The following is a 27582-nucleotide window of genomic DNA, read 5'->3' as shown; positions in this document are numbered from 1 at the left end:
TGAAAAAACAGAAAGAATATGTAATTTTAAAGATAATTCCAGATATTTTATTCTGAATTTTACAAATAACAAGCATTTCTCTATAAAAAAACTAGGGTAAGAATCAATGTAGGTACAGCTAGGAATATTTACATTCTTAGAAGAAATTTATGTATCTTTCTATATACAAGGCTGTGGCCATTACCAGTTTAAGGTACTCCCAAAGACATTTCTAAGTAAGGCTTTATGGTCCTGAGCCGATTCCATGCTTCTAGAAAATCATTTACAACTGCCAGGGGTAAGGTTCTATTTTACAAATACTGAAACAGGTATTGCAGTCCAGCTCCCTAGGCAATGCGCCCCCTTCCTGTGTACCCACCCACCCCAAATGCTCACTTGGAAAGGGGGGAAGGGTTCACACCTCTTCACAAAATAATGTCAGAAGTCAGCCAAAGTTGCCTCGTTGTGGAAGATGAAATACTAAATGATGCTCATGGGAGCAATTACATTCACTGTCAGGAGAGTCAGAGATTCTAACAATTATTGACTGTGGAACACAAACATCACAAGCAGTTGTGGTACCTTTTGAGTTAATGGCATTTCCACTTGCAAGCAAAGAAACCGAAGTCACAGGATTATCTGACATGCCTGAGGTGATGACAGGAGTCAGCCTGAGATCTGGAAAGGAAGAGATCCTTGTCCCCAACTTGAGGCCATACACTATTTCCCTTGGTGAAGATAACTGCATTGTGATTGTTCTCTGGCAACAGGAATCCTACCTAACTAGGTAACTATAACATGGATTGCTGCTGTGATACAGGTTTTAGGCACCCAAACCATGCAGGATTTCCCAGGTTAAGGTCAGTCTAGATGTCAAAGTCTATTTCATCTTCCTCCTCCACAGCATAAGCACACAGGTTTGTCACAACTCCTCTTCCAAAGGTCAATTCTGACCTTTCTCCCTATTCTGCAGGTGTATCTGTTGTCACACTCTATGCTGCAAATCATATCTGTTGCCAGCACAGCTGCCACTCTAAAATTTGCCCATGACTGTATCAGGTCCTTTTATCTGTATCTTGTCTATTAAAATATTTCCTCAGTTTCTTTTGGAGATGCCTGTTACCTGGATTCTATCTACCCACTAGAACAAGATCCTCGGTTTAGAGCTGAACTTGAAAAGAGTAGGATAAAACAGTAAGTACAAAATAACCCAGTCTGCTGTATCAGTTATGTTCTACATTTCTGACGCAGACTTTGTTTTTAAAAACATAAGCAAGGGGAAAAACCTTTTTTTGACACAAAGTGATTGCCATTGAGTTTTGTAGCATTAATCACAACCAGGAAATTCCCTGATTTTTCTGGATTAAAAAAAACCAAACAAACCAACAATAACAACAGAAAACCTCACAAAGAACTTCAGTAAACATTAAAATATTTAAATATTCAAGAGCAAAAGTCTCTCTTTCAAGGCACATACTTTGATAAAACAGTGAGTAAGAAATTATACCTGAAACAGATGTTAAATGGACATTGCACTTTAGGACTGGAATTTCCAGACTAAATCATGTATCAGGCAAGCATGTATCTTACATTTCAGGGTATTTTCTGAAGCTGTTTACAGGAAGAGAGTTATGGGACATGGTTGTTTACATTGGCAAATTCATTACAAGGAAGTTGCAACTGAATGTGTTTTGCCTCAGATTCCTGTGGTTATCAGATTGTTCTTCTACACACACACAAAAAATGCTGCTTCTCAATGTTCCAGTTCCTAGACATAAGGTTTACAAAGGAAAATATCTGTACGTTTTACAACATACTCTTATGTTTGCAATGAGTTAAGGCTGTAAGCCTTACAAATCAGGTCATATTTTTGGGCAAGGGGAACTGGCTGTTACATGCACTCCCCTGACATGTATTTGCTCATGTCAAAGCTGTTCTGTGATGTGCAGTGAGGCTTGTAAAATCCAGATTCTCAGTTTTGGCAGTAGCCTCAAATCACACGCTGCATTTTAAACCTGCCTGCTCAGGGCTTGTCAACCTACTAAATAGGAGTGACACAACCTGACCCAAGCTTTGGATTTCTTTCCTTGGAAAGCTGACAACACTATGTTTGTCAGTATCATTCTCTGGCCCGGTGATATGGTCAGCTTCTTGCTGCATTCAGACATTAAAATCCTAAATAAAGAGGTGAGAAAATGCAGGAAAAGTGAAGCAAACCCTAGAGCTCAAGACACTGGTAGGAAGAATTTAACCAAACCAAACCACTATAGTATACAGCATTTCTGCTTTCTTCCTCTGACAAGCAGTCCAAGGCACACATCAGTCCCATTGCTGGAGTCTGTTACCAAGGCCAGAATTTGGGATATTGATTAATGAAAGACTGGAATCAGCCAACACTACCTACATATTTAAATACCATAGGAAAATGCAAAACTTCCCCAACCAGCCGCTGCAGTAGAGTAAGGACCCTGAGAGTTTAGGCTACAAAGATTTAGGCTGTTTATTATTATTGTCTTAATTTAACAAGACAGAACAAAACACAAGCGCCATGAGAGAGAAACCTTTCACTGTTCACACCTGTCACACTATAACCAGCACAGCACAAATAGAGACTGTGTGTACAGATATAATGTATATTTAACAAAACACAGGTAATGCCCAACTCCACAGCACAAAGAACAATATCTTGGCAGACTGTCAACAAGATCTGTGGGTTTGCTGGGTTTTTAAAAAACTATTTAAAAGCAATTCAGTGATTCCACAAGTTAAATGGAACAACAGACCTCACAGCAATCATACAGTTGATGCTTGAGGATCGAGAACCAGTGGTCAGAAATATATTCAGAGTTTTGTTCTCAGTACATTCCACGATGAGGTCAATGCAGTGGCATGATTAACACAAAAATTTACAACTGAATATATTAATTGTGTGAGTGTGTATATGCACAAGTGGGAAAACATAGGACAGGAGAATTGTTTCCGTCATCCAAATTGCACAGAAAACATTAAAACAATTTACACATAAAACTTCCACCACACACTGAAAGGGGAGAAGCCCAAACTAACACCACTCCCTCAATACACAGGTGAAACCATTTGCATTATTTAGAATAAATCCAGCCTGAAAACAGGCCACATCCAAGGTCAGATGTAAACAACTTCACCAAGAAGGTACAGCTGAAATCCAGCACTCGAATCAAGTGAATTTTGTGAACAAAATTTCAGTGCTAAATACTTTGAGCAAGACAATCCTTTCAGTCTATGCTGAATAAAAACATATCAGATTTTGAGAATTAACTCTAACCTTTCTTTGCATCTTTCTCAATTTGGTAACAAATTCAGCACATGCAAAGTCATTTGAGGAAGATCACAGAGAGGCGCATTCTCATAACCTTCACTATAATAAATAAGTTTCCTGTCCAGAAACAGAAGTCAAGGAACCAAAAGCAATGAGCAGCTTTTTCAGGCAATTTTTACCTCTTGATGTAAGCATTACCTCGGGGGAAGGTTCACTGAATAATCCAGGCACCTTGCCAGCCCTTGAACTCATTTTCAAGTATCTTTCAGCTGAACTATACATGTAGAGTTACAAAGGATTGATCAGATTTTGCTCCATGGTAGTACTGCAGGAACACAACCGTGGCTGAAAAATCTCATTGAAGGCTACAAAAGTATTTATGTTCATATAAAAAGAGAATGTTGGGAACACAGTGTTTAAATTAATAAATAAGGTTAAAATTACAGAAAACAAAGTGTTGCCACTAGCCCTTTCTAGAATGAATTTCAGAAGAAAAGTCCATTTAACTTTCAGTCCACCAGGAAGTACATAGGAGTCCCATCAAAAAGCTGTGCTTTTAAAAATATCCGGATTTTCTTCTTCCTCCTTGGAATCCCTCGTGCTACTAGATGGAGGCCTGTATTCTAATCTGGGGGTCAAAGAAAGAAAAAAGAAAATAACTTTAAAAACAGATCAGAGAACTTAGAAAAAAAAAATCGGAATCCTGTCTGACATTACAGCCTCCTAATTTTAATATCCTGTTGACTTCAGTTGAACAGGTCTTATACTACTACATCTACGCTCATCTGTCATCTTCAACCAGAGCCATGACAAAAGGCCAAGCGCTCTCAGTGCCTCTTAGATTAGCTGAACTAAACTGGAAAAGTTCAGCTCTTCCCCAGCACTTAGGACACTTTGAGGACCTAAAATAATAGATTATAACCCACAATGTGTCCCTATACCTTGATAAAGCAACACATTTTTAAAATGCATTCCTCAGATGTACTTCTATTAAGTCATCAGAGCCAAATGATAAATTTGGAGCTGAGAGATGTACACATGAACATTTATACTTGAGAAGAAGGACCAAGACTTCAGCCAAGCTTTTGTTCAACAGAATACTACCTTTGCTGCCAAAACCAGCCTCTCCCTCTGATCATACCTAGGCGAGTCCACTCCCCAGAGCAGAGCCGTGTTAAGATCAGACAGCACTTACCCTTTCACCAGCAGCATTTGATCAATGGTGTCAGGAAGAGGCATACCGTAGCTTTCAGGCAGAAATAGTGTCAGAATTCCTGACAACACAGTCAGGCTGCCCATCAGAATATAAGGCAGGAATCGATCATAGGCACCTAGGAAAACACACACACACGAAAAAAGAAAAAAGTAGCATCAGCTCTAAGTCTCTGATAATTGCCCAGAGAAGCTGTGGATGCCCCATCCCTGAAGTGCTCAAGACCAGGTTGGACAGGGCAGGGAGCAACCTAGTCTAGTGGAAGGTGTCCCTGCCTATAGCAGGGGAGTGGAATGAGATGATCTTTAAGGTCCCTTCCAACCCAAACCATTCTGGGGTAGCGTGGTAATGTTTGTACCAAGGTACAGAGCTTTACCAGTGCAAGATTTGTGCTTTCAGTAAAAACAAAACCAACCAACCCCCATCACAGCCTAACATTCAAAGTATATGTTGTTATAAATGGTGTTGTAGGAACTCAAGAGAGCGGAAATAAATAGCTGTAAGAAGTGTCCTTATTGAGGCAAGAGAATTGAGTCTCCAGAGCATCTCTCCAGCAGACCAGTTAACTCACCAAGGTAAACAAAGTAAGGCGAGAGGATGCTGCCCAGTCTGGAGGCCATGGAACTTGCTCCAACTCCCATGTTTCTTACTACCGTTGGGTAGAGCTCAGCCGTGTAAACATAAACCATTGAGAAGGCAGATGTGATTCCAAACTTCCCCAACATCACCAGTAGAATAGACAGCGCATGAATATCTGAATTCCAAACACAGTAAGGACTTTAGCTCTCGCAATTCATGGTATTCCTTAATTCCTTTGTGTTTGTGTAACTCCTGCCTAATTAACTGCAGTATCTGGTGTCTTTTTTCCCTGTACATATCCACAAACATAAGCAACGTTCTTTTTTAATTTTTTATTTTTTAAATAACTAGAAGTCAACATTTCCATTTTCTCTTGAGAATGGGGCTTCCTGCCAAGTAAAAAATAAGAAGAACAGAGCCAGAACTGCTGAGATCCTCTCAGGTTTCAGGGGCCAGACCTCTGCTGTTGCAAAAAAAGCCGTATATCCCTTTTAAATAAAGTGAACGAAGTAAAACATTTGAAACAAATAATTTTATTTTAGGTTTCCTAAAAACCTGTTTTTTCATTAACATTCTTAGCTACATTCTTAGTTTCATTAACATTCTTAGCGATAGTAATTTAATTATAGGAATTTGGGTTGACTAACTGGGACAGTTAAGATTTGAAAATCAAAACAGATCATATCAGTGTCCAATTGACTCGAAGAACAGGGAAAAAAAAAAACAAACCTGAGAATGCAGCACACATACTACCTGTATAAAATAAACAAGGTAGTTCTTGCAAGTTCTCCTTTGTATATTCTTTGATTTGTAAATGAGTCCTAGGCAACAACACCTCCCCTTATATTCAACATTATTATCAGTAATGACTCCACAGCCCTATTAATCTAACTGGACTAAAGATACATACAGTTTGAGATCCAATAAATGTTACTTGGCCTTCCTTTTCAGTTGCTACACATTATTTTAACTATTAACAGTAATTCAGTACAAGCATCTCTGCTTATCAAAAATGCTTCCACAATGACTTCATTGAATGTAACACTTTAAACAAGCTCTAAAGTCATCAATAGCTGTTTGGGAAGTGAGTTTGGCAGCCCCTTGGTAACTTCCACTTACCAAATTCTGATTAGTCTAGTCCTGGTTTTACACCTGGACCTTACCAGGACTACAGAGATGTTACTTTAGAGGCAAAACTGGACTACAACTCTAATCCCAACATATCACAAAGCCAATGCCCCACCTTTCAAACTGTATCTGAATGACATGTTGTGGGAGTTCCTTGTGTAGAGCACTGAGAACCAAGGAAGAGGGGCAAAGATAGGACATTAGTATCTGTATTTACTTCCCTGAGGACACTTTTCCTCCACATCCGCCCTGTGCACGGTACTGCACGTCACCTATCATACATATGTGAGATCAACTAATGATTCCATACGTGAAGGCACCAGCTGAATGAAGAGAAGAACACAGCCTCCCAAGAATAACGCAGCAGCCATTGAGTACCGTCGGGGCAGATTGCGAAGCAGCAGCCAGGAAATGATGTAGGCTGGGACTTCAATCACTGCTGAGAGGAAGCAGTTCACATACACGTCTCCATGCAAGTTAGGTGTGTCAAGAGAAAGTCCAAAATAGCCAACCGATATTATCATCCTGAAAGAAACAATAGCAGGGTCAAACAAATCTCTCTTCTTCCTCAGGTTGGCATGAACCTCTTCCACATTTCCATCAAGCACAGAAATGGCTGTGTAAGGCAAATTCAGCATCTGGCAGACTTGTTCACCTCTGAAGCAGCTGAAGTGCTGACTTCAGAAACAGCAAGTTAACAATTAAACCATGCAAATGCTTTTGATCTTTCAGACTGCTCTTGATTTCAAGGAAAAAAATACATTACCCTGGGAGGAAAGCGATGGTCATTCACACTGCAGTAATGCAGTAGTTACCATTCCTATAGTTTATAGCCTTAATCTGAAAGTCTGAGCTGCTGAGGCCTACAGCAGCTTTCCATATGAAGTCAGAGAAGAGGAGTATGGCATCCTGGCAGGCCCAAACAGCCCATGATTTTCTCTGCCATGCCCCAAGTGGGCCGGGCAGCATCCAAATCACATTGGCATGGCTGGGTGCCTGGGCTGGTCAGTGCAGCAGGACAGAGCTTGGTGACTGGACCACTGCCATCTTAATTTCCTGACAGATGAGAGCTGGCTTTCATGTGATCCAGGGAAATACACAACTGGCCTTGGAGACAAACCCTGTCATATCTTGCGAGATGCTGGGTAGAGAAGGTTAAGCTTCACCAACAAGTATAACGTGGTAAACAAGGAAACAATGGGCAGTGGATCAGGACATGTCTAGGTGCAAACATGACGCACAGAACACTTGGCACTTCATCTCCTCCAGCATCTACCTTAGAACCTGGAGCAAAATCACTGGCACAGCACCAAGTGCACCACTGACAAAAGATTAGCTCTTCCTCCTCCTCACTGCATATTGGAAGAGCCTTCATGGTCCAGTTGCTTAAAATAAAGTTGCTTAATGTACCTGGGAAGGTATGAAGTGACCCAGCTGAGAGTAACCCCCTCCCTGCTGCTGTGGTGCCCTGCCCTAAGCTGTTGTTCTCAGAAGTAGTTCTGCAGTGTTTTTCACACCCTGTGCTCCTTGGAGTTACTTTTATATACAAACTGTAATGCTGGGACTCCCTTTTGGTAGCAGTTTGCCTTAGCTTATCACACTGGCAAACCTTGATATAGTTATATATTTTGTAGGAAAACTTTAGTGGTAGTTACACATCCCAGGGTGCCAAGAAGCCAAACTTCCTCATCCCTGGTACAAACCCTGCAAAGGGTATAGTTTAATGGCCTGTTACTTAGTCAAAATTAACAAAACACTCAGCACTACGTAAAGGTGATATACTGCTGTCTGCAATCATCCTCTTTTATAGCCCTTTTTTGTGAGAACTTTTAATTAATGACACAGAATATACCATCAGTATATTTCCACCATGGGTTGGAAAACCATGTGCTGTGAGGAAGCACAGGACATTATATCTTTCTTTTTTGGGAAATTAATTTAAAGGAGATCAGGTCACTGACATGCAAATTAGAATAGCGAAAAAATTGCCCAACCTAACTGAATACTTTTCTGCAAGATGAGGTAAGATCGTGCAAGTCAACTGTAGTACCTGTTTGACTCTTCCTGCCTATCATAAAACTTGATTTTTGATGTGGTAAAAAGCCCTTCAGTGTGGGTTACTGAATCCAATAGAATGTATTACATATTGTCATGTCAGTGTTTCTCTCAGCTGGTTCATCCTACCAAAAATGCTGTTCAAACAGGTTTTACCTTTGATTTCTACCACACAAACAAAACTGGCTGTGCCCAGGAGCTACTGCCCCACATCAAGGAGATGAGAAGTAGGGCAGTCTCACTTCCGATTAAACATGAGAGTCAGTGACTGGACTTGAGAGGTAAGACATTATATAGACACCTTACTGACATTTCTGCAAGGAACAAACATTACTCTACTTTTTGAGCTGTTTTTTGCACAGGTTCCCTTCTCAGTGCTTGTGGCCTTGTGCTTGGTGATAGACCAGAGAATCTGGCTTAAATATTAGCCAAATCATCCTCTGACCCAAGATGCCACATCATCTTGTATGTGCTGGCAGGTCAGTGGACTGAACTCCAAGGCTCTGCCTCACTAAGGCGCAGGAACTTTGTTCAAAAAAGGCAGCATATGAACTTAGTTGGCTCCAAAGCACTTGAGGGACCTTCTTGGTTTGGTCACTAGGTACATGTACTAATTAAACCTCACTTGTAGAGCCTCTGGCAGGTTTTAAGTTACCCTCTCTGTTTACAGCTTTACTGAGATTTCTAGTAAAGGAAAATAACAACCATTTAATCAAATCGAGCATTAAGTATGGCTTCAGCTAGTGAAAACCAAGCTGAAGATGACAAGTAGACAAAGCAGACAGCAGGAAAATATAGGGAAAACTCATATGAGAACTTAAAAGGCAGCATTATCCCTTTAAGAGCCAATACAAAAGAAATGGAAAGATTCTCCCCTAAGTCAGGCATTATGTTCAGATCCCTGGGCAAAAGTTCTCTGGGCAGAAGTAGTCTCACTGGGGGTAGGGCATGACTCACTCCTCTAAAAAGATTTTGTTACCATCAGAAGAACATTGCCCAAGGCCCAGGATCAGGCAGCATTCCCACACATCCATTGCCAGCGGATCGGATTCTTGCTCACTTCAGGATAAGCCTGACTGCTTCAGAAAGGAACACCAATCCAGATGTGTTTCTACACTGTCACCAAAATGAAGAACCTATGTAACCGGAATTTTGTTATTTCAGCCAGCTAGTCATTGATTTTTGAGCTGTTTTGTCCGTATCTCTTCAGAATACCTTAGTATTTAAAGTTACATACTCCTGAATCACACTTGCTTACCAAAGAAGCACCGACATAATTGTGATAGTTAGGATATTTCGGGTTTTCATTAGATCCAAAATGGTGTATGTCTGCTGCTTCTGGGAATTCACATCTTGTAGCTGTAAAAGAGCAAACAACAAACAAAACATGGGAACTTTAACTTCCTGAAAAAATAATTATGAAACCAACTTATACCTCAGTATTTTGATCTGCTGAAACAGGTGCCCGACTTCTAACAAAACACATGTAAGAGCCAACTACTTGTGAAAGTAGAAGCTCCTCTCTAATTTAAAGTCACTTAAAATTTAGACTGAAACTCTTAATTCCCGTGACCAGTGACAGGACTCAAAGAAACTGCATGATGCAAGTCAGGGAATGTTTAGGCTGGGTATCAGGAAAAGGTTCTTCACCCAGAGGGTGGTTGGGCACTGGAACAGGCTCCCCAAGAAAGTGGTCACAGCACCAAGCCTGACACAGCCCAGGAAGCATTTGGACAATGCTCTCAGGCACATGATGTGACTCTTGGGGTGTCTTGTGCAGGGCCAGGAGTTGGACTTGATGATCTGTGTGGGTCCCTTCCAGCTCAGCACATTCTATGATTCTATAGCAATAATTTTCTTTGCCTGAGGCTTCACAAAACAACTGCATTTTGTTACTTGAATTATAAAGCAACAGCATTAATTCATGATTTGTATGTCACTACTGGAAGGGTTCTTATGTCCAGTTTTGAGCAGTGCACCTTAAGAATCAGGTGAATCAACTGCACTCATACTGGGAAGAGAGTAATAAGGATGATGAGACTTTTGAAAAAAAGTAGAGGGTTTCTTTAGCCTAAGGGCCAGAAGACCAAGGACATCTTAAAAGACCCAGAATAGTCTTCAAACACCAGGAAAAAAAGTGATAAACTGTCCTCTATGTCCATTGGAGACACAGCAACAGTCAACAAGATTAAACTGCAGCTGGGCAGTTAGTAAATGACTCCTCAAGCTGGACCTAAGAGTAATGTATTTAAACTGAGACAAACTGGCTAACAAGCTGAAGAGTGCCCATCATTATCTAGTCTGTTTTTGAGATCATCTTCTAAGAATATAAACAAAAAGACAACAAACTTCTCCTTTTCCCATTAAACTTTCCAGCCCCTCAATATAAAATCACTTCCATGTAAACAATGCAAGGGTAATCATCCATGAAGTATGAGAACAAGTTTTGTGCTTGGTAAGACTGTAAAAAAAGAAAGGTTTTTTTTTTTTAATTAGGACTTTAATTTAGACTCCTAAAGAGGGGGACCAAGGGAGAGATTTTTCAAAATATGGAAAAGGTGATTTAAGAGGATAAATTCCGTTGATTAAAACTATCAGCTCTGATAAAGCAACCTGGAGTTTGTGTAACCTCTGCAGTAATTTTTCTAAGTGACAGCTGGTTCTGAAGATCTGGATAATGAAATAGCAGTCTGGTACATGCCAAATTTCAGTGTATTTGCTTTCATAAATCCCATTTTCTACAAAAGGCAAACAGTCCTTTACCTTTACTGCCTGCAGGCAAACTTACATCACACAAACTGTAGTCACTTCACAGCTCATAGCCCTTTCTCATAAATCACATGATCCTTCCTAAGTATCCTCCAGTTCTGCCACTATTTGTTGCCAAGAAACAAGAAAAAAAAAAAAAAGAAGAAACAAGCAAACCATAAAACAAAACCAGGAAGAGAAAAATTCAGAGTCAGTTGATGAGAAAAAGGGCCCTTGCCTTTTAAGAGCTGGATAAGCAGACAACATAATCTTTACCAGGACAGGCTCAAACAAGAAGCTATGAGAGAAGGGCAGGGAAGCCAAAATGATGGCTCGAAATGAAACCTATCATCCAAACATTTCTGTCCCCCTCTTAAGGCATAATTCAACCAACCAGGCCCTATTTGTGCTCCGCAACTGGTTTGTGACTTGTCACCTCCTGGACCTCAACTGGCTTGAAATCTCTGGAATCAAAATTCTGCAGTTGCCTCTCTCCAGCTGCATGGTGTTTGAGGGACTCTCCAAACATAAGCTCAGGTGGCTCCTCCATCCCAAATGCAGGAAGGCAAAGGGCCAGCCAGATTTCTGAGCACCTCTGCAGGATAAACATGCTTCCTAAACCCTCAAGAGGCTGTAAGCCTTCTGCTTTCCAGCTCTTCAGATAGCAGACACAAGAACAGCATAAACACACCACTGATGCAAAGGAGTTTTGCACAGATCTTTTGGCCACAGCACAACTTTTACCTTAGAAAGTAAAGAGACAGAGTTCTGCATGTTGATCAAGCTCATTTTCCTTTGATCGTCAGAAAGTTAGTACATTTTTGAGAGCTGAGGTGCTAATGTCTGTAAATATGCACTACATTCTCCAGCCCACCCTGCTGCAACATCAGCATTTCCCCTTGTCCAGCACTCTCTGGAACAAAATCCCTACTCTTGCCCCTGCCTTCTGCTGCTTCACTAACCAACCCCATTCAGAGACAGCAAACATATCAGTGTTTCTAAGAACGAAAGTGAAGATTCCGGGAACAGTGACCTTAGGCAGGTGTTGGAGCCAGAGCTTATTTTCTGTTCTCCTGCTGCAGTGCTGGAGATTAGTTTTCATGGCTACAGCATGAGAAAGAAAAAGAAAAAAAAGGAAAAGGTGTATTCTAATGAAGATCCAGAGAAAAAGGTATCAGGAGTGTGTTTTCTTGGCATTCTCACTCTGTTCCAGTAAGATCAGGATGTTTGCCCTACTATCTACTAATAAGTCTGGACAAACAGCTTTGTCTGCACCTCAGCTGACTTCAACACAAGGGAACCTGTTTCAAATCTCAGTTGCAAACACCTATAGCCTAATGGCTTCCCATTCTCCTTAGCCCAGGACAGAGGCATTGTAAAGCAAGTAAGTATATTCTACTCATTATATATATATATCATAAGTATTCTCACTTAAATGACAAGACACTGTCAATTGTCAACCATCAACTGCCCAGACAGATTCTGGACATCTGTCAAGGAAGGTGCCCACTCTCCTGGAATATGCAAATGGTTTGTCTGACTTTTGGAGGTCATGTTTGAATGTGTATGGAACTGCTTCTACACCATAAGGGCACCCAACAGCTCAGACAAAGGGAAGATTTCCAGAGAAAACAGGGACATGTAGGAAGAAAGAGATGGGAAAGATACCTGTCACTACTTCACCTGAAAGGGGCTCAAGTTCTGCTTTCCTTAACGTGGATTAGAAATTGGAATTGAGTATGAACTAGAATAACAGTATTTCCAATGTCACTGGCCAGGATTAGCCCTGTGTTAGACTTATACAGAGTTATATTACAGACTGAGTAAGTACAGAATCTGTTTGGTGCAAGTATTTAGATCACTAAGCAACAGGCACCTCAAATTCATTATCCTCCCCTGCAAAATAGAGTTTTAAAGGAAAAAGGGCAGCTGTAAACTGGATGAAAAAGATGTTTGCGTTAGAATTCATGTTGGCATTCCCATGGGAAAAGGCTTTGCAAATCTCAATGAAGGGAAAGGGTATTGTGCTTTTCAGCAGAAAATGATGATCTTTCACCCACTTGAGAAGCACATAACACAGTGCAGGCATAACTCCATTCATCTGTCTGGAATTAATTGCTTTACATAAAGTCCAGCAAACAACTGGACTGCCAAACAAATCTTACCTCACTAGGGTCAAGTATTACATCTGGGGCTGTAATGCCATTAGTTTTTGCAGCTTTTCGGATGATGTCTTCTGCCTCCTGAAACCTCCCCTGGGAGATCAACCACCGTGGAGATTCCGGAATGACCCTGCAGAGAAGGTTCAGGATAACAAGCCTGCATTTCCATAGAAAGCACTGCTGAAGGCACCAATACACATTGTTCCAGGCAGGCAGGAAGATCTCCAAACATGCCACATCTTGCAGGAATTAGTGCAGTGACAACAGAAATCAGATTTACAAGAGCAGACTAGTGAATGGAACAAGACCAGACTAATATGCCCTTATGGATTTCAGAAGCGCTGAAGGAATTAGCAACAACTCAGAAAAAAGAGCAATCCAAACATTCAAAGTAAGGGAAAACATTAATTAAAGAAATTCAGAAATGTGAACACACAAGTAGCACGCTGTATGTTAAGAAGCATATCCTTAGAGGCTAACACATATAAAATTAGTAACTGGAAATTCTGTTACAGAAAAGCAAGTCAGAGAGCGGAATTCCCCACCCATTCGATTGTGTAAGAACCCGGATGGAAGCACAAACACAACTGCTACTGTAAGTGAAGGAACACCACCACCACGTGGACTATTTCAGCTTTACATGCCACCCAAAAGCAGTATTTTAACAACTACAGAAGAAAACACGGAAGCCCCACAGCTGCGCAAGTACTGTTTTGTAGTTTGTCATATCTGTGTCACCTTACCAATGCCCAGAACAACTGGTTTTTCCTTATGCCCTTAGATCAGACCTATACTTAAAAGCCTGTGAATTTCAGATGGTGCAGAAGTATGAGTTTTATTGACCTTTTTTTGCTTTCTTTGCATGTACAAGACTTAATTTTACAAAAGCCCACAGAAAATGAAGAGTAGGTTTTTTGGGCACCAGTCAGATCACATATAACACCATGGACTGACAGCTAAATGACTGGGAGAGTAAAGGACACAACATCCATTCTTCACCCACCCATTCCTGAATTTCATTAGCTTGAAGTGATCTTAAAAATATGCAGACAGGACCTTCTAAAGACTAAAGTCTTGTAAGTTAGTTAATACTCACCACCAGAGTGGGATACAGAGCAGCCCAGGCAGGGTAAGAGCCAGCAGCAGCATCCGCCAGTCTCGGATGAAGAAAGCAAACAGTGGCAGCAACATGTAACCAAATGAGTAAAATATGCACACACCCAGTGTGCAGAACAGCACACGGATTGATTTGCCAAGGATTTCTGTGCCTGTTCAAAACAGCAAAGGGATATTAACATTTTAACTTAATAGCAACCAAGTAACTTAACAAAAATACCCCGGGCAATTGGCTTTGAAATGCACTGCAGAGTTGTAGGATATAGCACTCTGCTGAAGCACCGCAGAGCTGCTTCATGCTGTGATCCTGCATCAGTGGAGGTAATTACATGAGTAAAAGAATGAGAACTGGGCCACATAACATTTCTGTAGCTCAGTATGTAGGTCATATTTCTGTAATTTTATCTTTTTAGAATCTCACATTTTACCTGAAGAGCTGAAATCACCTGACATTCTCATCAGTTAACCTTAGCTTGATCTCCAGAATCCTCTCCAGCTTATGAAGAGTAACCAACTTCTTTAAAGAATAATTCAAAGGTGCCTAAAGTAAGTTCCCAACCTGTATCACCCTCTAAAAGACTATTTAACAAAAAAACCTCACAGTCTTTTTGGGTAGACATATGGAACTCATGTTGGTCACAAAGACCAGGCTACTGGCAGGGGAATTAAATGCACAAACAGGGGTCAGTGCCCCCCCCGAAATGTTTTGGGACCTGCAAATCAAAAGACAGAGAAAAAAAAATACAATCTTTCTTGTTTCCACAGAAATCAAAGAAGATTCCAGCAGTTGCAGAAGGCTGGGTGCAGTGAGGTTAGCTAAGCACTGCTTTCACTCCTGAACTGGCCTTCCTTGCCTCAAAAGGAATTTATTGCCACCATTTGGTACTTTGGACAGTGAGGTCACTGAAAATAACACTAATCATTTATTTTTTTAAAAATCTGAGATTCATGAGGTAATTCACATTCCCATGATTAAATAAGGTCTTAGGTAGCTTGAAAGTAATACAAAGCAAAAGTCATGACGACATTTAAATTTTTACTATAGGCTGTTTAAAGAAGAGTTTATAAAAATTACTCTACCTATCTTGGTTCTCTTTAAACTGAACGGGTATTTAGGCCCCAAAATGGACATCAGAAATCCCTGAAAAATCATAGACTCATGGAATGGTTTGGGCTGGAAGAGACCTTAAAGATCATCTAGTTCCAAATCCCAAAAAATCATGTCTCACATGTCTTATCTCTCCAACTAGAAGATGGACTTTATTTCAAATAGTCAGGTTCTGGGGCTTCGCCTCTTTTAGGATGGTCAACCACAGAAATAATTCGAATTGCACCTCTATCAGCTGGAAGTTTCCAAGGAGAAGGCAGGTTATCCACGCATGGTGAGACCACACTCTTAACAGCGTTGCTTGGCAAAACAAATCAACCCTAAGACAATACTGAAAAGGAGCAGGAAAAGCACAAGATGAAAGGACACATGCAGTGCCCAGCAGGACTTTCATACCAAGAACAAATGCTGCCACGTAGTTAGATATCTGTCCCATGCCAACCAGCACAAACAACACTGAAAACATCTCCCAGCTGGTAGAGAAGACCTGTATGAAACTGAAGCCAGTCTGCATTGCCAGAGTTGCAAACAGCACATTCTTCCTGCCAAACCTTCCATGGACAGATTAAAAAAAGAAAGAGAAGGGGAAAAAATATATGATTAAACAACAATGAATGAAATCTTCAGAAACAGAAAAATAAAATTACTTACATGCATACTTAAAGAGATACAAAATGTCTGCAAAAAGCAGAGGTTCAGGAAATGTGACACAGGCACAACTATTCTAAACACATTAAAAAAATCACTGGCCAAGAGAAAGTAATATTCCAAGGGCTGCTAGTTAAGTTGTCTTTAAGTATATGCTGGAACACTATTCCTTTCTTACTGATAGGATGAGCCGGGAAACAAATCATCAGGAACAAGTTACTTAAAGTGCATGAGTATCCAATGCTTCTCCTCCTCCAAGGAGCACAGAGTCCATGACACAGATCAACATGTTGAAAAAGAAAAAAAAACGAAGGCTTCTGGAAGAGAGGTAAAACTCAGATTTGGAAGATGCTATTGGCAGTCAGCGACCCCATGCCACAATCTTCATTCCATTTGGTTTAAAAATGAACAAAATTAAGGGATTCTAGAAGATCTCCTGATGAAGTATTAAAAAAAACCAACCCAAAAAACAAAGAGAAAAGAAATTCAACTAAACCCATCAAGCTGCTCTAGGAGTGGTTGCTGATGTCCTGGCCCAGGCAGCCCCACGCTGCTGGGACAGGACATGCTGAGTGCAGGTTTCACAACTCCAAAGTCCAAGTTGATCTGCAGGTCTACAGCTAGTGCCATGGGCATCAGGTGGGTCACAATGCATGAAGAACAGACTGTTACTTGAACCCCCCAAATACTTTGTCAACCTTCATGTCTCAGGCTCACCGCAGGCAGCAGAACACTGTAGGCAGCCTCACTGGAGCATTCTCCTCATGGAGAGAAGGAGCTCTTGACCTGGAGCTTGCTGTCCTTCAGTGGCTACAAGTAACTGGATGAGCTGCATCGATGGCCTCCTCACCTGCACCTGGTGAGGATCTGTGCTACTACGGGAAGGAGATGCAGGAGACTGCCAGAAGTGTGAAGGTAGGAAGCTCATGGATTCCAGCACCGGAACAACTCCTGCTTCACCTGCCGGGTAGTCACTTTGGGAGACACTCGGGATCCTTGTAGCAGACAAAGACCTCTTTGGAAGGAAGTACCTGAACCTTCTGAAGCAGTAGGACCAGGAAAAGGTGGTGAGAGATTCCCCACAGGGAGGAGGGGAATCGCCCCTCACATGGGAGGGCAGCAGGAAGGCATGGAGCTCTGCCTGGGGATGGGTGACAAGCCAGCTGAGATCATGGGTTGGGATTAGCAGGGGTGGCGGGTGTCTGCTGCAGCCACCTGATCAGAAAGAAGCAAATAGGGCCTGCTGCAGGGCACCACAGGAACCCTCCTTATGTCCAAAGGCACTGGCCATCATAAGGGCTTCAATCACTCCAGGACACACTGGAAGGACAAAACCCAGGAGGTTTCTGGAGCTCACCAGTGATGACTTCCTAACACAGATGGTTGAGGAGCTGACAAAAGGGAGACACTGCTGGACTTCCACGCAAACAAGGGAGCACTGTCTGGGGGTGTGAAGGCTGGCAGCAGCCTGCTGGCCATGCAGTGCTGAAGAGCAGGATCACGAGGGGAGGAACAAAGCAGAAGGCAGGCTCACAGAGAGCAAACACTGGCCTGCCCAGGGACTTCTTTGGAAAAAAATCATGGCATATAGCTTTGGAGAGAAGTACAGGAGGCCTGGCTAATTTTTAAAGATCACTGTCTCTGAGCTCAAGATTGGTCCAACCTGATAGGAAAGAAACTATGGAAAGGCCTTAAATGATGCCACAAGATTTGTGGCATAGAGATTATGTTTCAATGAAACAGAAACTCTGCAAGTATCAGCAAATTAGAGGACCACATACTGTTCTCAGGGAATTAGGAAGACAGCACACAATGCATTGCACAGCAAAGCCCAGGGAGAGAATCAGAAAAACTGAGCTATACAAAATAGAACCAACTGGTGGCATCACAAAAACTAATAGCGCCTTCCTTCTTTTCTAATGTTTGTACCTATAAACAAGAAAGTTTTGTTTCTCTGGAGTAGCTGAACAGCATTTATGCTTTGGAGCTTCCACAAACACAGATCATTGGACTTCAATGCTGTATTTCATGATGAGAAAGAGAAGCTATAGCTGTTTATAAAAAGAGAAATCCCAATTTGACCTAAAAAAAAGGAAAACAAGCCTCAGGGATCCCTCTGAACATAGTCCAAAATAGAAGAGAATGTCATTGATCCAATTTTTCCAGACAAAACTTATCTCCTATGCCTGTTTTCTGGCATAAAAGCAGTTTGCTCTAGAGTGATTTTGTTGCAAGAACAAACAGATATAGATAACACCTACTAACAATCTTTGTAATATTCTGTTCTAGTTCAGGACATTTCTCTACACACTCTGTATACACTCAGGTTAGACATTCACAGAACAAAGACACATTAGTGGTTGCAGAAACACACTTGTAGGAAAGCTGACATACAAGAACTGCCTACAAATGAGCATCAAAGAGACAGCAGCTCTGGGGTATATACTTTACTTGTCTGAGAGCTGTCCTGAGATGAAAGATCCCAGCAGGACACCCACAAAGAACAGGGAGGTGCTCAGAGGTCCCTTCCAGTCGTTGGCACATACGAGATTCCACTGCAGGGAGAGAGAATTGGAAAGTCTTTTAATTACCAGGATTTCCTCTCCCTCCTAAACTCTGCTGAGCTGGGTTTGGAAGGAGTGACAACAGAATTACAGAATAGTTTGGGCTGGAAGGGACCTTACAGACATCTCATTCCAACCCCCTGCCATGGGCAGGGACACCTTCCACTATCCCAGGTTACTCCAAGCCCCATCCAGCCTGGCCTTGAACACTTCCAGGGATGGGGCAGCCACAGCTTCTCTGGGCAACCTGTGCCAGGTCCTCATGACCCTCACAGGGAAGAATTTCTTCCTAATATCCAGTATAACCCTGCCCTCTGTCAGTATGAAGACATTCCCCCTTGTCTTGTCACTGCATGACCTTGCAAACAGTTCCCTAACTTGATTTCCCTGCATATAGTAATGTTTCCTATTAAAAATTCACAAATTTAAGAAAAACTGAACTATTGAAACAAGAATATAGAAAGAAGGAGCCTCTTTATTACATTTTAATATGGTTTTGAGAGACAGGAGACTGCTCATTCTTCACTGGAAATCTAACTAACTTCAATTAGAATCTTTGGAATACAAATTGAAATATACACCAAGCAAACAAAGATTTCAAAAATTAAAACAAAAATGAGGAATAAAAGAAAATATTTATTATATAAAGTCTTCAATAGTTTTCAAGCTCCTACCCAGTTCAGTCAGATGCTTTTGAAACAGCACTCATGTTATTTTTCCATCTACATAAACCACTATTATTCTTAGTTCTGTTTTGGTTATCTGGGGGGAAAAAGTGTGTAAATATTAGAAGAAAGGACAAAACCCAGCAGGGATCCCTCATCCCCTCTTCACAGCTATGCTGTGACTGGAGGAGTTCCCAGAGCTCTCCCAGTACCTGCTGCCAGAGGGCAGGTGCTGCAGCCCTGCAGGAGAGAAACTGGGAGGCTGCAGATGTTTCTGATGTGAGACCAAACCCTCCTGAGCTTAGTTATTCAAACGGCTCCCTTCTGATGTTTTAGCAATGGAAAATTTTACGTTTTAACCTGTATTAAAAAGGCTTAAATGAAAATATTTACCCTTACCTTAATAATTAATCCGCCTTGTCTCCCAATTACAAATAATTCAGTATATATTTTTTTCAAATTGTACTGGAACACCCTTCAATGCTTTGATCTGCTCCATAAGAAATGCACTTGCTGTGTGTCCCAGCTCCCCCACCCATCTCATCCGTAGTCCCGCATGTGGGAATGCTGATGTTTTGCTGTCTGCCAGCCCCACCTCCTCAGCACTAAACCTTTGACTCCAGGAATCTCACAGCCCTCAGCCTGTTAACAGTCATGCTACAACTACATCCTAGTCCATGTTTTAAGGCTGGAGGATCACTTAAAACTATGCAGAGAATGAACAACACCAGCAATGGCCTTCCACTGCCAGATCCCTGTGTCAAAATGCAACTGAGCCATCACTTATTTCATGGAATAGCATCCAATTTTGAATTAAAACTGGGAACTGTTCCAGAGATGAAATATTGCCATTCACACAGGCTGCACTCTCATCAGCTGTCTAACTTTAGCTGCCAGTCCTTACACTATCTTATAAGAGAGTCATCATAATTATTATTTTTAAGGTCAAAATGCACCTTTTTCCAATTTGTAACTGTATTCAGGTCATTTCATAATCTCTCCATTGATAAATCTGTTTGTGGTTTTATGTCTGTAAAATCTCTCATTCTATCAGATTTCATAACCCTCAACATTTCTTCCGCAGACCTTTCCAGCCTCACAGCACCTGAAGCTCAGGTACCAGCACTCCAGCAGTGCTCCAATACATCCCACCAACACCATCGATTAAGCATCACTACAGAAGCTCCTTCCAGAACTGTGGCTTTCTAATGTGTTAACAAATGTATCCCACTCATGTTAAGGAACTGAACTTACTATAGTTATCAATATCATTTAGATTATGAACTATAATTAACATTTATAGTTAAATCTGTATTATTCAACAAAAGCTGTACTTCATTATAGATTAAAGAAAGTTTGAGCCTTTCTGTGATGACCACAGAGGCTAAACCAGCTAGGAAGCCTAAGTAAAATATACATGGCAACTTGGAAATACCAGCAAATGATTGTTATCAAATTTATAATTTATACAGGCCAAAGGTTTCAGTGGTTATAATATTCCTCTGTATTGATAACACCTACCAGAGAAACAAACACCACAAATACAAATCCTGCTGTTATAAAGACTTGCCTAGTCACAAGAAGTTATCTTTGTATCAACTACTGAAGTCAGACATCCTCAATAACTCAACTAAAATCTTTCTTGGTGATTAGTCTGTGATTATTAAATAGGTCATTACTTTCCAGCTGATTACCCTGTGCCTGTGAGTCCACCATCTCCTTTCATCTGTCCTACACCCTGCACTTTGGCACAAGGCTTGCAGAACACTGGGATTTCCAGACACTGGCATGTTTGTGTTCTATAACAAACATTTTCATCAGATCACTGGAGACCTTTCTTGGAAAAGTTCATGGTATTAAAACGTTTAGCACAGCTCTGCCAAAACCTTCTTGCATTATACTGAGCATTCAAATGTGGCAATGATTACCAGATTGTTTTTCTGGCCTCTCTGTTAAAGCACGGTGAGGAGCTGTCATGCTTAAGACCACTTGAACCGGGCACCAAAGCGAACTTCAACACCAAACTTCCAAGTAGAACTACGTTGGTTGTTCAATACCAGTTATTTACAGACTCCACAGAAGCACAACAATTAGAACAAAGGGATTTTAAGGTCCATTACCCTTTGCCGCAGTAAATAAATGTCAAAGTCTTCAACTTATTAATGACACACCTATAAGGTCTATTATATTGCTTGTCAGTGATGATGGCATCAGCCTTCCAGAATCATTTTGCAACCATATCCTTCCCTCAACTGCACATTGTCCAAGAGGAAGTCACCAAAGCATTACTGCTGGAAGACCAGCGTGGAAAAGAGCAAGTGTCCCAGTAGTTACTAATTAAACCCTGCTGCTGGCAGTGCTGTTTGGACACAGCATAACGTGACCCAGTGCTCTAAAATCATGTGCTATTTTCACTTCTTAGTATCCTTTGAACGAGCCTGCTAGCTGTAACAGCCTTTGCCCCAGTGAACAAGATAAGGTTAACCTTGGCAAGGTATCTGGGCTTCAAATGGGAGAAAAACATTTCCGCTCTGTTTTCAAAGAGCAGCTGCTGATGTTGTGAAGCATCGAGCTGCTCAAGACTGGTACCCAATGGAATAGAGCATTCTTGCTCTATTTTGTTATAACTCTAGGGCATCCTCTGTTGCAGTTTAAACTTGTCTTCTTACTCATCTTAGAGATATTTTGTGATTTTTGTACTTCCTAGGCAATTCATCATGTTTGGGTGATGTCTGTCAGCAGCCTCACACCCAGCATAAATGATCACTTGTGCACTGGAGTTGGGGTGTGCTTATGCACCTCCATAAGCAGATTCCTGGCTGATGACAGTCGCTGGTGAAGACAGCTGGGAAGAGGGGATGGAGAAAAGAAGACAGGCTATGGACATGGCCAGGAATGTGGACAGTTTGGGTTAGAAGGCAGGAGGACCAAAAAGGAGAGGGACTGAAGCAGTTGCTTCTCAAGCACAGGTTTGGGGCCTGAGTATGAAACAGTCGCAGGCACTTACAGTCATCACTTACACACCTCTCTAGGAGAGCACTTTCCAAATTCTGCTTCATCTCTTACATGCCAGCTGCCTGGAACCATGTCTCCAAATCCTTTGCTATAAAGGCAAGCCCAGTGACAAAACTAAGAAAAATAAAAACTCTATAAATTACTCCCTCAGATCTCCTCCCTCCCACAAACTCAAGACCCTTCCCCAATGCCATTACAAGAACCCTAAACAAAGCTGGACTGCGACAAATACAAAACTTCAAGAGCCTCACTTGGTTATACTCCTGTCCTACAAGGAAAAGCCTTATAGGAAAAAAATTTTACAGCTATAAGATACTGTCTTCCCATTCCTTTATTTTATTTTTTTAAACTCTTTTCCTGTCTTCCTGAGAATAACATGCATAATTGAAAAATTAGGTGGGTAGTTCCATGTATTAATATTTTCTTTTTAAAAATCAACATGTTAGCAAGACTTTTTGAAGCTAGGCCAATACCCTGTATTCTCTCCTTCCACTTGCTCCTCTCACCAAATAGAGGCAGATTCTTCAAAAAAATCTCAGTCTCACAATCAAGTACTGACAACCTTTGATTCTGAATCTGGTTTTGTTTATATCCATACAAGTATTCTCTGCTTACTTGAGAGTGATGAGTGTTATTAAACACCCTTTCCTCTAAAAACACATTTGTATATTCCAGATACTTAGAAGTTCTAGATGTTACATTGAAGCTTATTATCTAAAGCAAACAGAAGTCTGTATCTACAAAACACATATTCTGCTTGATTTTCCCCCCTCTAGTTGTTTTACTTTTTTACAGAGATAAAACTTGCATAGAACATGAAGGAAATTGCCAAATATTTTACAATTCCAGCGCAGAAACTGAACTGTTCCCCATACATCACATTTTTGAGATGGCTGGAGAAAAAGGAAATGGGGCACTGCCATCAGCAACTGAGAAGCCTGAGGTGAGTTTGAATTTAAAAGTAAAGGTGACATAAAGGGAATTTTACCTTGTCATTAACTGTCCACAGTGCCTCTGAAAGAGCACTGCTTCCATTTAACAATATCAACTGCAGGCCTATCATTCTTTAATAATACTAATCTTATTTTATATTGCAATGTCAGAAATACCTGCACTTTGTACAATTCTGAACAGTACTGCATGATGTGCTTTTTAAATCACACCTTGAAAAACACAGCATTTTACAAATACCTTTGTATATCTGTCAGACATTCATATTTACCTATTAAATGAAAACTAGACTTTCTTTTCCTTCTTCTGACAAGACTAATAATACTAAGCTTTTGTACCTGCAAATCACCTAAAGGTCTTCCCACAGCTTGACCAGCTCCCAGAGCTGAGAAGTTCTCAGTATGAACTTCAGCCACAAAGATAAGCAGATATTAACCTACAACAATAACAAAGAAGCACCTGTTTTAAAAGATGATAAATAATGGAGGTGGCTAATGTTAATGAAGAGTTGGGTGAGAACTGAACCTGGATGACACAGGGTTGATTTACAATTCAGCTGCTGGCTCCACTCCTGCAACAGCCTGGTCTAGTGGAAGGTGTCCCTGTCCATGCCAGGGGGTTTGGAATTGGATAATCTTTAAGGTCCCTCCCAACCCAAACCATTCTATGATTCTATGACTCTATAAATTACAATGTCTAGCATAAGCCTGTGTTTTTATTTTGGCAAAGTGAAACAACACTTTCCTTCACTTGCTGCCTTCCAACAGAGTGAACATTGAAACCTCTGGTTAACCATCTGTGCCACAGAGGCCATGTGTCGTCCACATATCACTGCTGCAGTCTCCCCTTGCTTCCTGAAGCCCCGGCATAACCCACTCATCTCCAGGGAGTGGGGTCTGACAGCACAGCAGGGCACTTGAATCCCTGGGGTGTAGAGAATGGAAACCTCTGGGCCCTTGTCTCTGCACAGAGCTTTCTCTCCCTGAACACCCATACAGGATGGAACACCAGCCCTGCACTAAGCCTCTGAACACCTGGCAATTCCCACCATGTGCATTCTTCCTCTGCAAAAGCCAACAGTCCCTAAAGTTTGCCAATAGCAAAACAGAAACAAACCATGCAAATCTGGCATATACCACCTGCACTGATTTCAAACTGATGACCAATATAACAACTTTTTAGAAGCTGAGGATGAATAAGTGTATCCAAAATTCAGTGTCTGCTTATGGTTCACTGTTTAAGAATTACTCTTGTGTGAACTAAAATGTTCAGACTGATGTATCATCTAACACCCCATTATATCATATTTCTAGTGCACTCATGCCCTTAACTCCACTGCTCAATTCTACTCCAGGTTATTCTGTATAGCCCCATAACAGCCATGACTGGCAGAAGTTAACCTTTTCCCTTAATTACTCCTGGTTTAATCCTTTTACTACCATGTATGAACTTTTACTACTCCTACATTCATTTTTTACAGGACTTGTGGAGGAATTAGAATTACACAGTTGGCTTCTTGAGCCAAAATAAAGCCCTTCTTGTCCCCTGAGCTACAGCATTTCAAAGAGTAAAAGATAGAATGGGATTTTGTTACACTGGAGCTGGTTAAATACTGCAGACTGGCTAATAACAACCTTCTGTTGTTAGTCTGTTAGAAAATAAAGTCTCTCTTCAAGTGAGAGAGAACTGAATGTTTTAAGTCTCCCCTGAAAAGCAGAACCATAAACAAGGTTTCTCTAAATTCATGAGAGATTCAGCAAAAAACTTTCTTTAAAAAAAAAATCCCCCTTCCCCCTCCCAGTGTCAGCTATAGAAATCTGGGACAAAGGTCCTCATGATTATTCAACAAGTCAGAGATATGCAACTAAACACAAGATTAGTTAATCATAAAAGCAGCACCACCAAGCAAAGAAATTAAACAAGTTTAACACTGAAAACCTGTAAGTGTGTGAAAGGCCACAGCTCTTGCAAAACACCCTCAGAAGCACTGATATTAAAGGAGAAAAAAATACTGCCTCAGTGCACGATGCCTGGGCAGACAAACACTGCCTCCCACGGACACGGGACATCTGCCAAGTCACACAGACAACGGGCCAGGGCTGGGGGAGTCTCAGCACTATGTCAGCAGCTCCCTATTCTTATAGATTGTAAAACTCCTGGATGATACCCCAATAGCTCAAGACATTTTAATTTATATCAAGCCAAAGCTGAGTGAAGCTCCAAAAACAAAGCACCACATCTAAGCCAGGATAACCATCATAGCACAACACTCAAAACAACACCCGTGTGTCCGCCTGTGAACAGGCCTGCCTGAGAAGATGCCAACTGCCTTACGCTGCCCTGAGAGCACTCAGCCTTTCACAACAGTGCATTTTAGCAAGGACTGCAGCCTAGAAATTCTGAGCAGCTTTCCTCTCGAGGAAGACAGCAGTTCATTAGAAACAGATGAGGCAATGCCTTGCGCCACTTGTCAGAATCGCTCAAACCCTTGACTGAGTTTTCAACAACTCCAATGTCCCCATTTCCAATCCTCCCTGTGCTGCCATTGCTCCTCTTCTGTGTTCCCCAGTCACCCGTAGTCCTCTGTGCCCAGATCAGCTTATGATCATTTAGTACTCACATTCATCACTATCCAAACACTGATCACAACCCAATTTGCAAAGCAAGAAAAAATGGCAGATTTTTATGGAGCTCCAGCTCCATAAAACTTATGTCCAGGCAATGGGAGTGTACAAACTTTGTAAGCCTTCTGAAAAAGGCTTATACTTGTATTGAAATTCAAGTATTCCTCAAAAGTACTCCTCAAAATCCATTTCCTTGCTCCTTAAGTCAACCTGCAGCTGTGGGCCTGGACAGCTTTCATCTGAAAACAGAGTGACAATCAGCACCTTTGGTTGGCTGCCCACACCCCAGACTTGACACTCAAGGGGTGTATCTGCACAGACAAAAACATGACCTGTCCCAGCACAGAGACCAAAGCAGAGGCACTGTGGGCACACGGCAAAGTTCAGGGCCCTTTGAATAAAGCATCAAACCAGGACTCCCCAACCTGTGCATTTTGCACAACTCAGGATGACTCTCAACTCTGAGAGTGGCGACACATTGGCACAGACTGCCCAGAGAAACTATGAATGCCCCATCCCTGGAAGTGTTCAAGGCAGGGTTGGACAGGGCTTGCAACAATCTGGTCTAGTGGAAGGTGTTCCTGCCCATGGCCAGGGGGTTGGAACTAGATGTTTCTTAAGGCCCCTTCCAACCCAAACCACTCTGTGATTCTATGAGTTCTACCACCTTTATTTTTTTAAAGGAAGAACACGAATGCTGTTGATCTCCACAGTTCAAAGAGACATCTCTGTCACACCAAGCAAGCTGAACCCAGTGCTGACCCTGCTCCAGCCCGTTGCACAGATACCTGATGAATCAATAGGCAGTTACACACGGTGACCAGTCTCGCTGGGTAAGGAAACAGGCTGCACTTCGAAGCTCATTATAAAAACAAAGAATGTTAATGGATTGGAATGGACCTTAAAGATCATCTAGTGCCTGCCATGGACAGGGATGCCTCCCACTAGACCAGGTTGCTCAAGGCCTTATCCAAGCTGGCCTTGAACACTGGGGATCCACGACCTCCCTGGGCAATCCAGGGTTTCACCACCCTCACTATAAAAATTTCTTTCCTCGTTTTTATGCAAACGAAAGCGAACAGAAGACCTCAAAATAAACTCCGCATGGCAAGTTTCACAGCAGATCAGTGTGCCGGCAGAAACCCCAGAACGCGGCGGAGCTGCACCGGTGCTGCGATAACCCCACGGTTCTCCACGGCACCCCGGGGCTGCCCAAGAGTCCCCTCCCGCTCCCGCGGCCGCGCACCTCGGTGACGATGGTGGAGCGATAGACATCGCGGCTGTACTCCCAGCCGTCCAGGCACGGCTCCTGCTCCACTGCCTCCAGCTCTACGTCGGAGCCGGGTCGCAGCCCCAGCGCCGAGAAGTTGGCGAGCGCGGCCAGGCGGTAGCGGCGGCAGCGGCTCGGCGCCTCCTGCCCGCCCCGCAGCTCCAGCGGGATGCTGGCGTTGCGCCACTCGCCGCTCAGGTTGGCCCCGCGGGGCACGACGCACCGGTGCTCGGGGGTGCCGGCCAGGAACACGATGGAGAGGCCGTTGAAGCCATTGGGAATGATGCTGGCGCTGAGTAGAAAGAAGATGAGGCGCTGGAAGCGGCCCCACTCGCCCAGGAAGGCGGTGGCCGCGTCGTAGTCGCGCATAACGCAGCCGAACTACAGCCGCTAACCCGCGGAACGGTCTGGCGCGGGCAGGAAGCAACCACCCCGCGCCATGGGCCGGGCCGGGGGTGG

General features: G+C 42.2%; 1 protein-coding gene across 1 annotated transcript; it reads right to left on the bottom strand.

Moving 5' to 3' along the window:
• Positions 1–21: 21 nt before the first annotated feature.
• LOC116451324 (solute carrier family 22 member 5-like) lies at positions 22–27582 on the bottom strand. The gene is made up of 10 exons (XM_032124611.1): positions 27100–27582; positions 18486–18589; positions 15783–15937; positions 14259–14430; positions 13166–13292; positions 9511–9611; positions 6508–6722; positions 5062–5244; positions 4473–4608; positions 22–3905 (listed from the first exon to the last, which is right to left on the bottom strand). The coding sequence occupies exons 1-10, from the start codon at positions 27490–27492 to the stop codon at positions 3818–3820; spliced, it is 1674 nt and encodes a 557-aa protein (XP_031980502.1). The 5' UTR covers positions 27493–27582; the 3' UTR covers positions 22–3817.

This window comes from Corvus moneduloides, chromosome 15 (genome assembly GCF_009650955.1).
Source record: "Corvus moneduloides isolate bCorMon1 chromosome 15, bCorMon1.pri, whole genome shotgun sequence".
Lineage (NCBI taxonomy): Eukaryota > Metazoa > Chordata > Aves > Passeriformes > Corvidae > Corvus > Corvus moneduloides.
The sequence above is the reverse complement of the archived record's forward strand: the minus strand, read 5'-3'. Positions and strand labels throughout refer to the sequence as shown.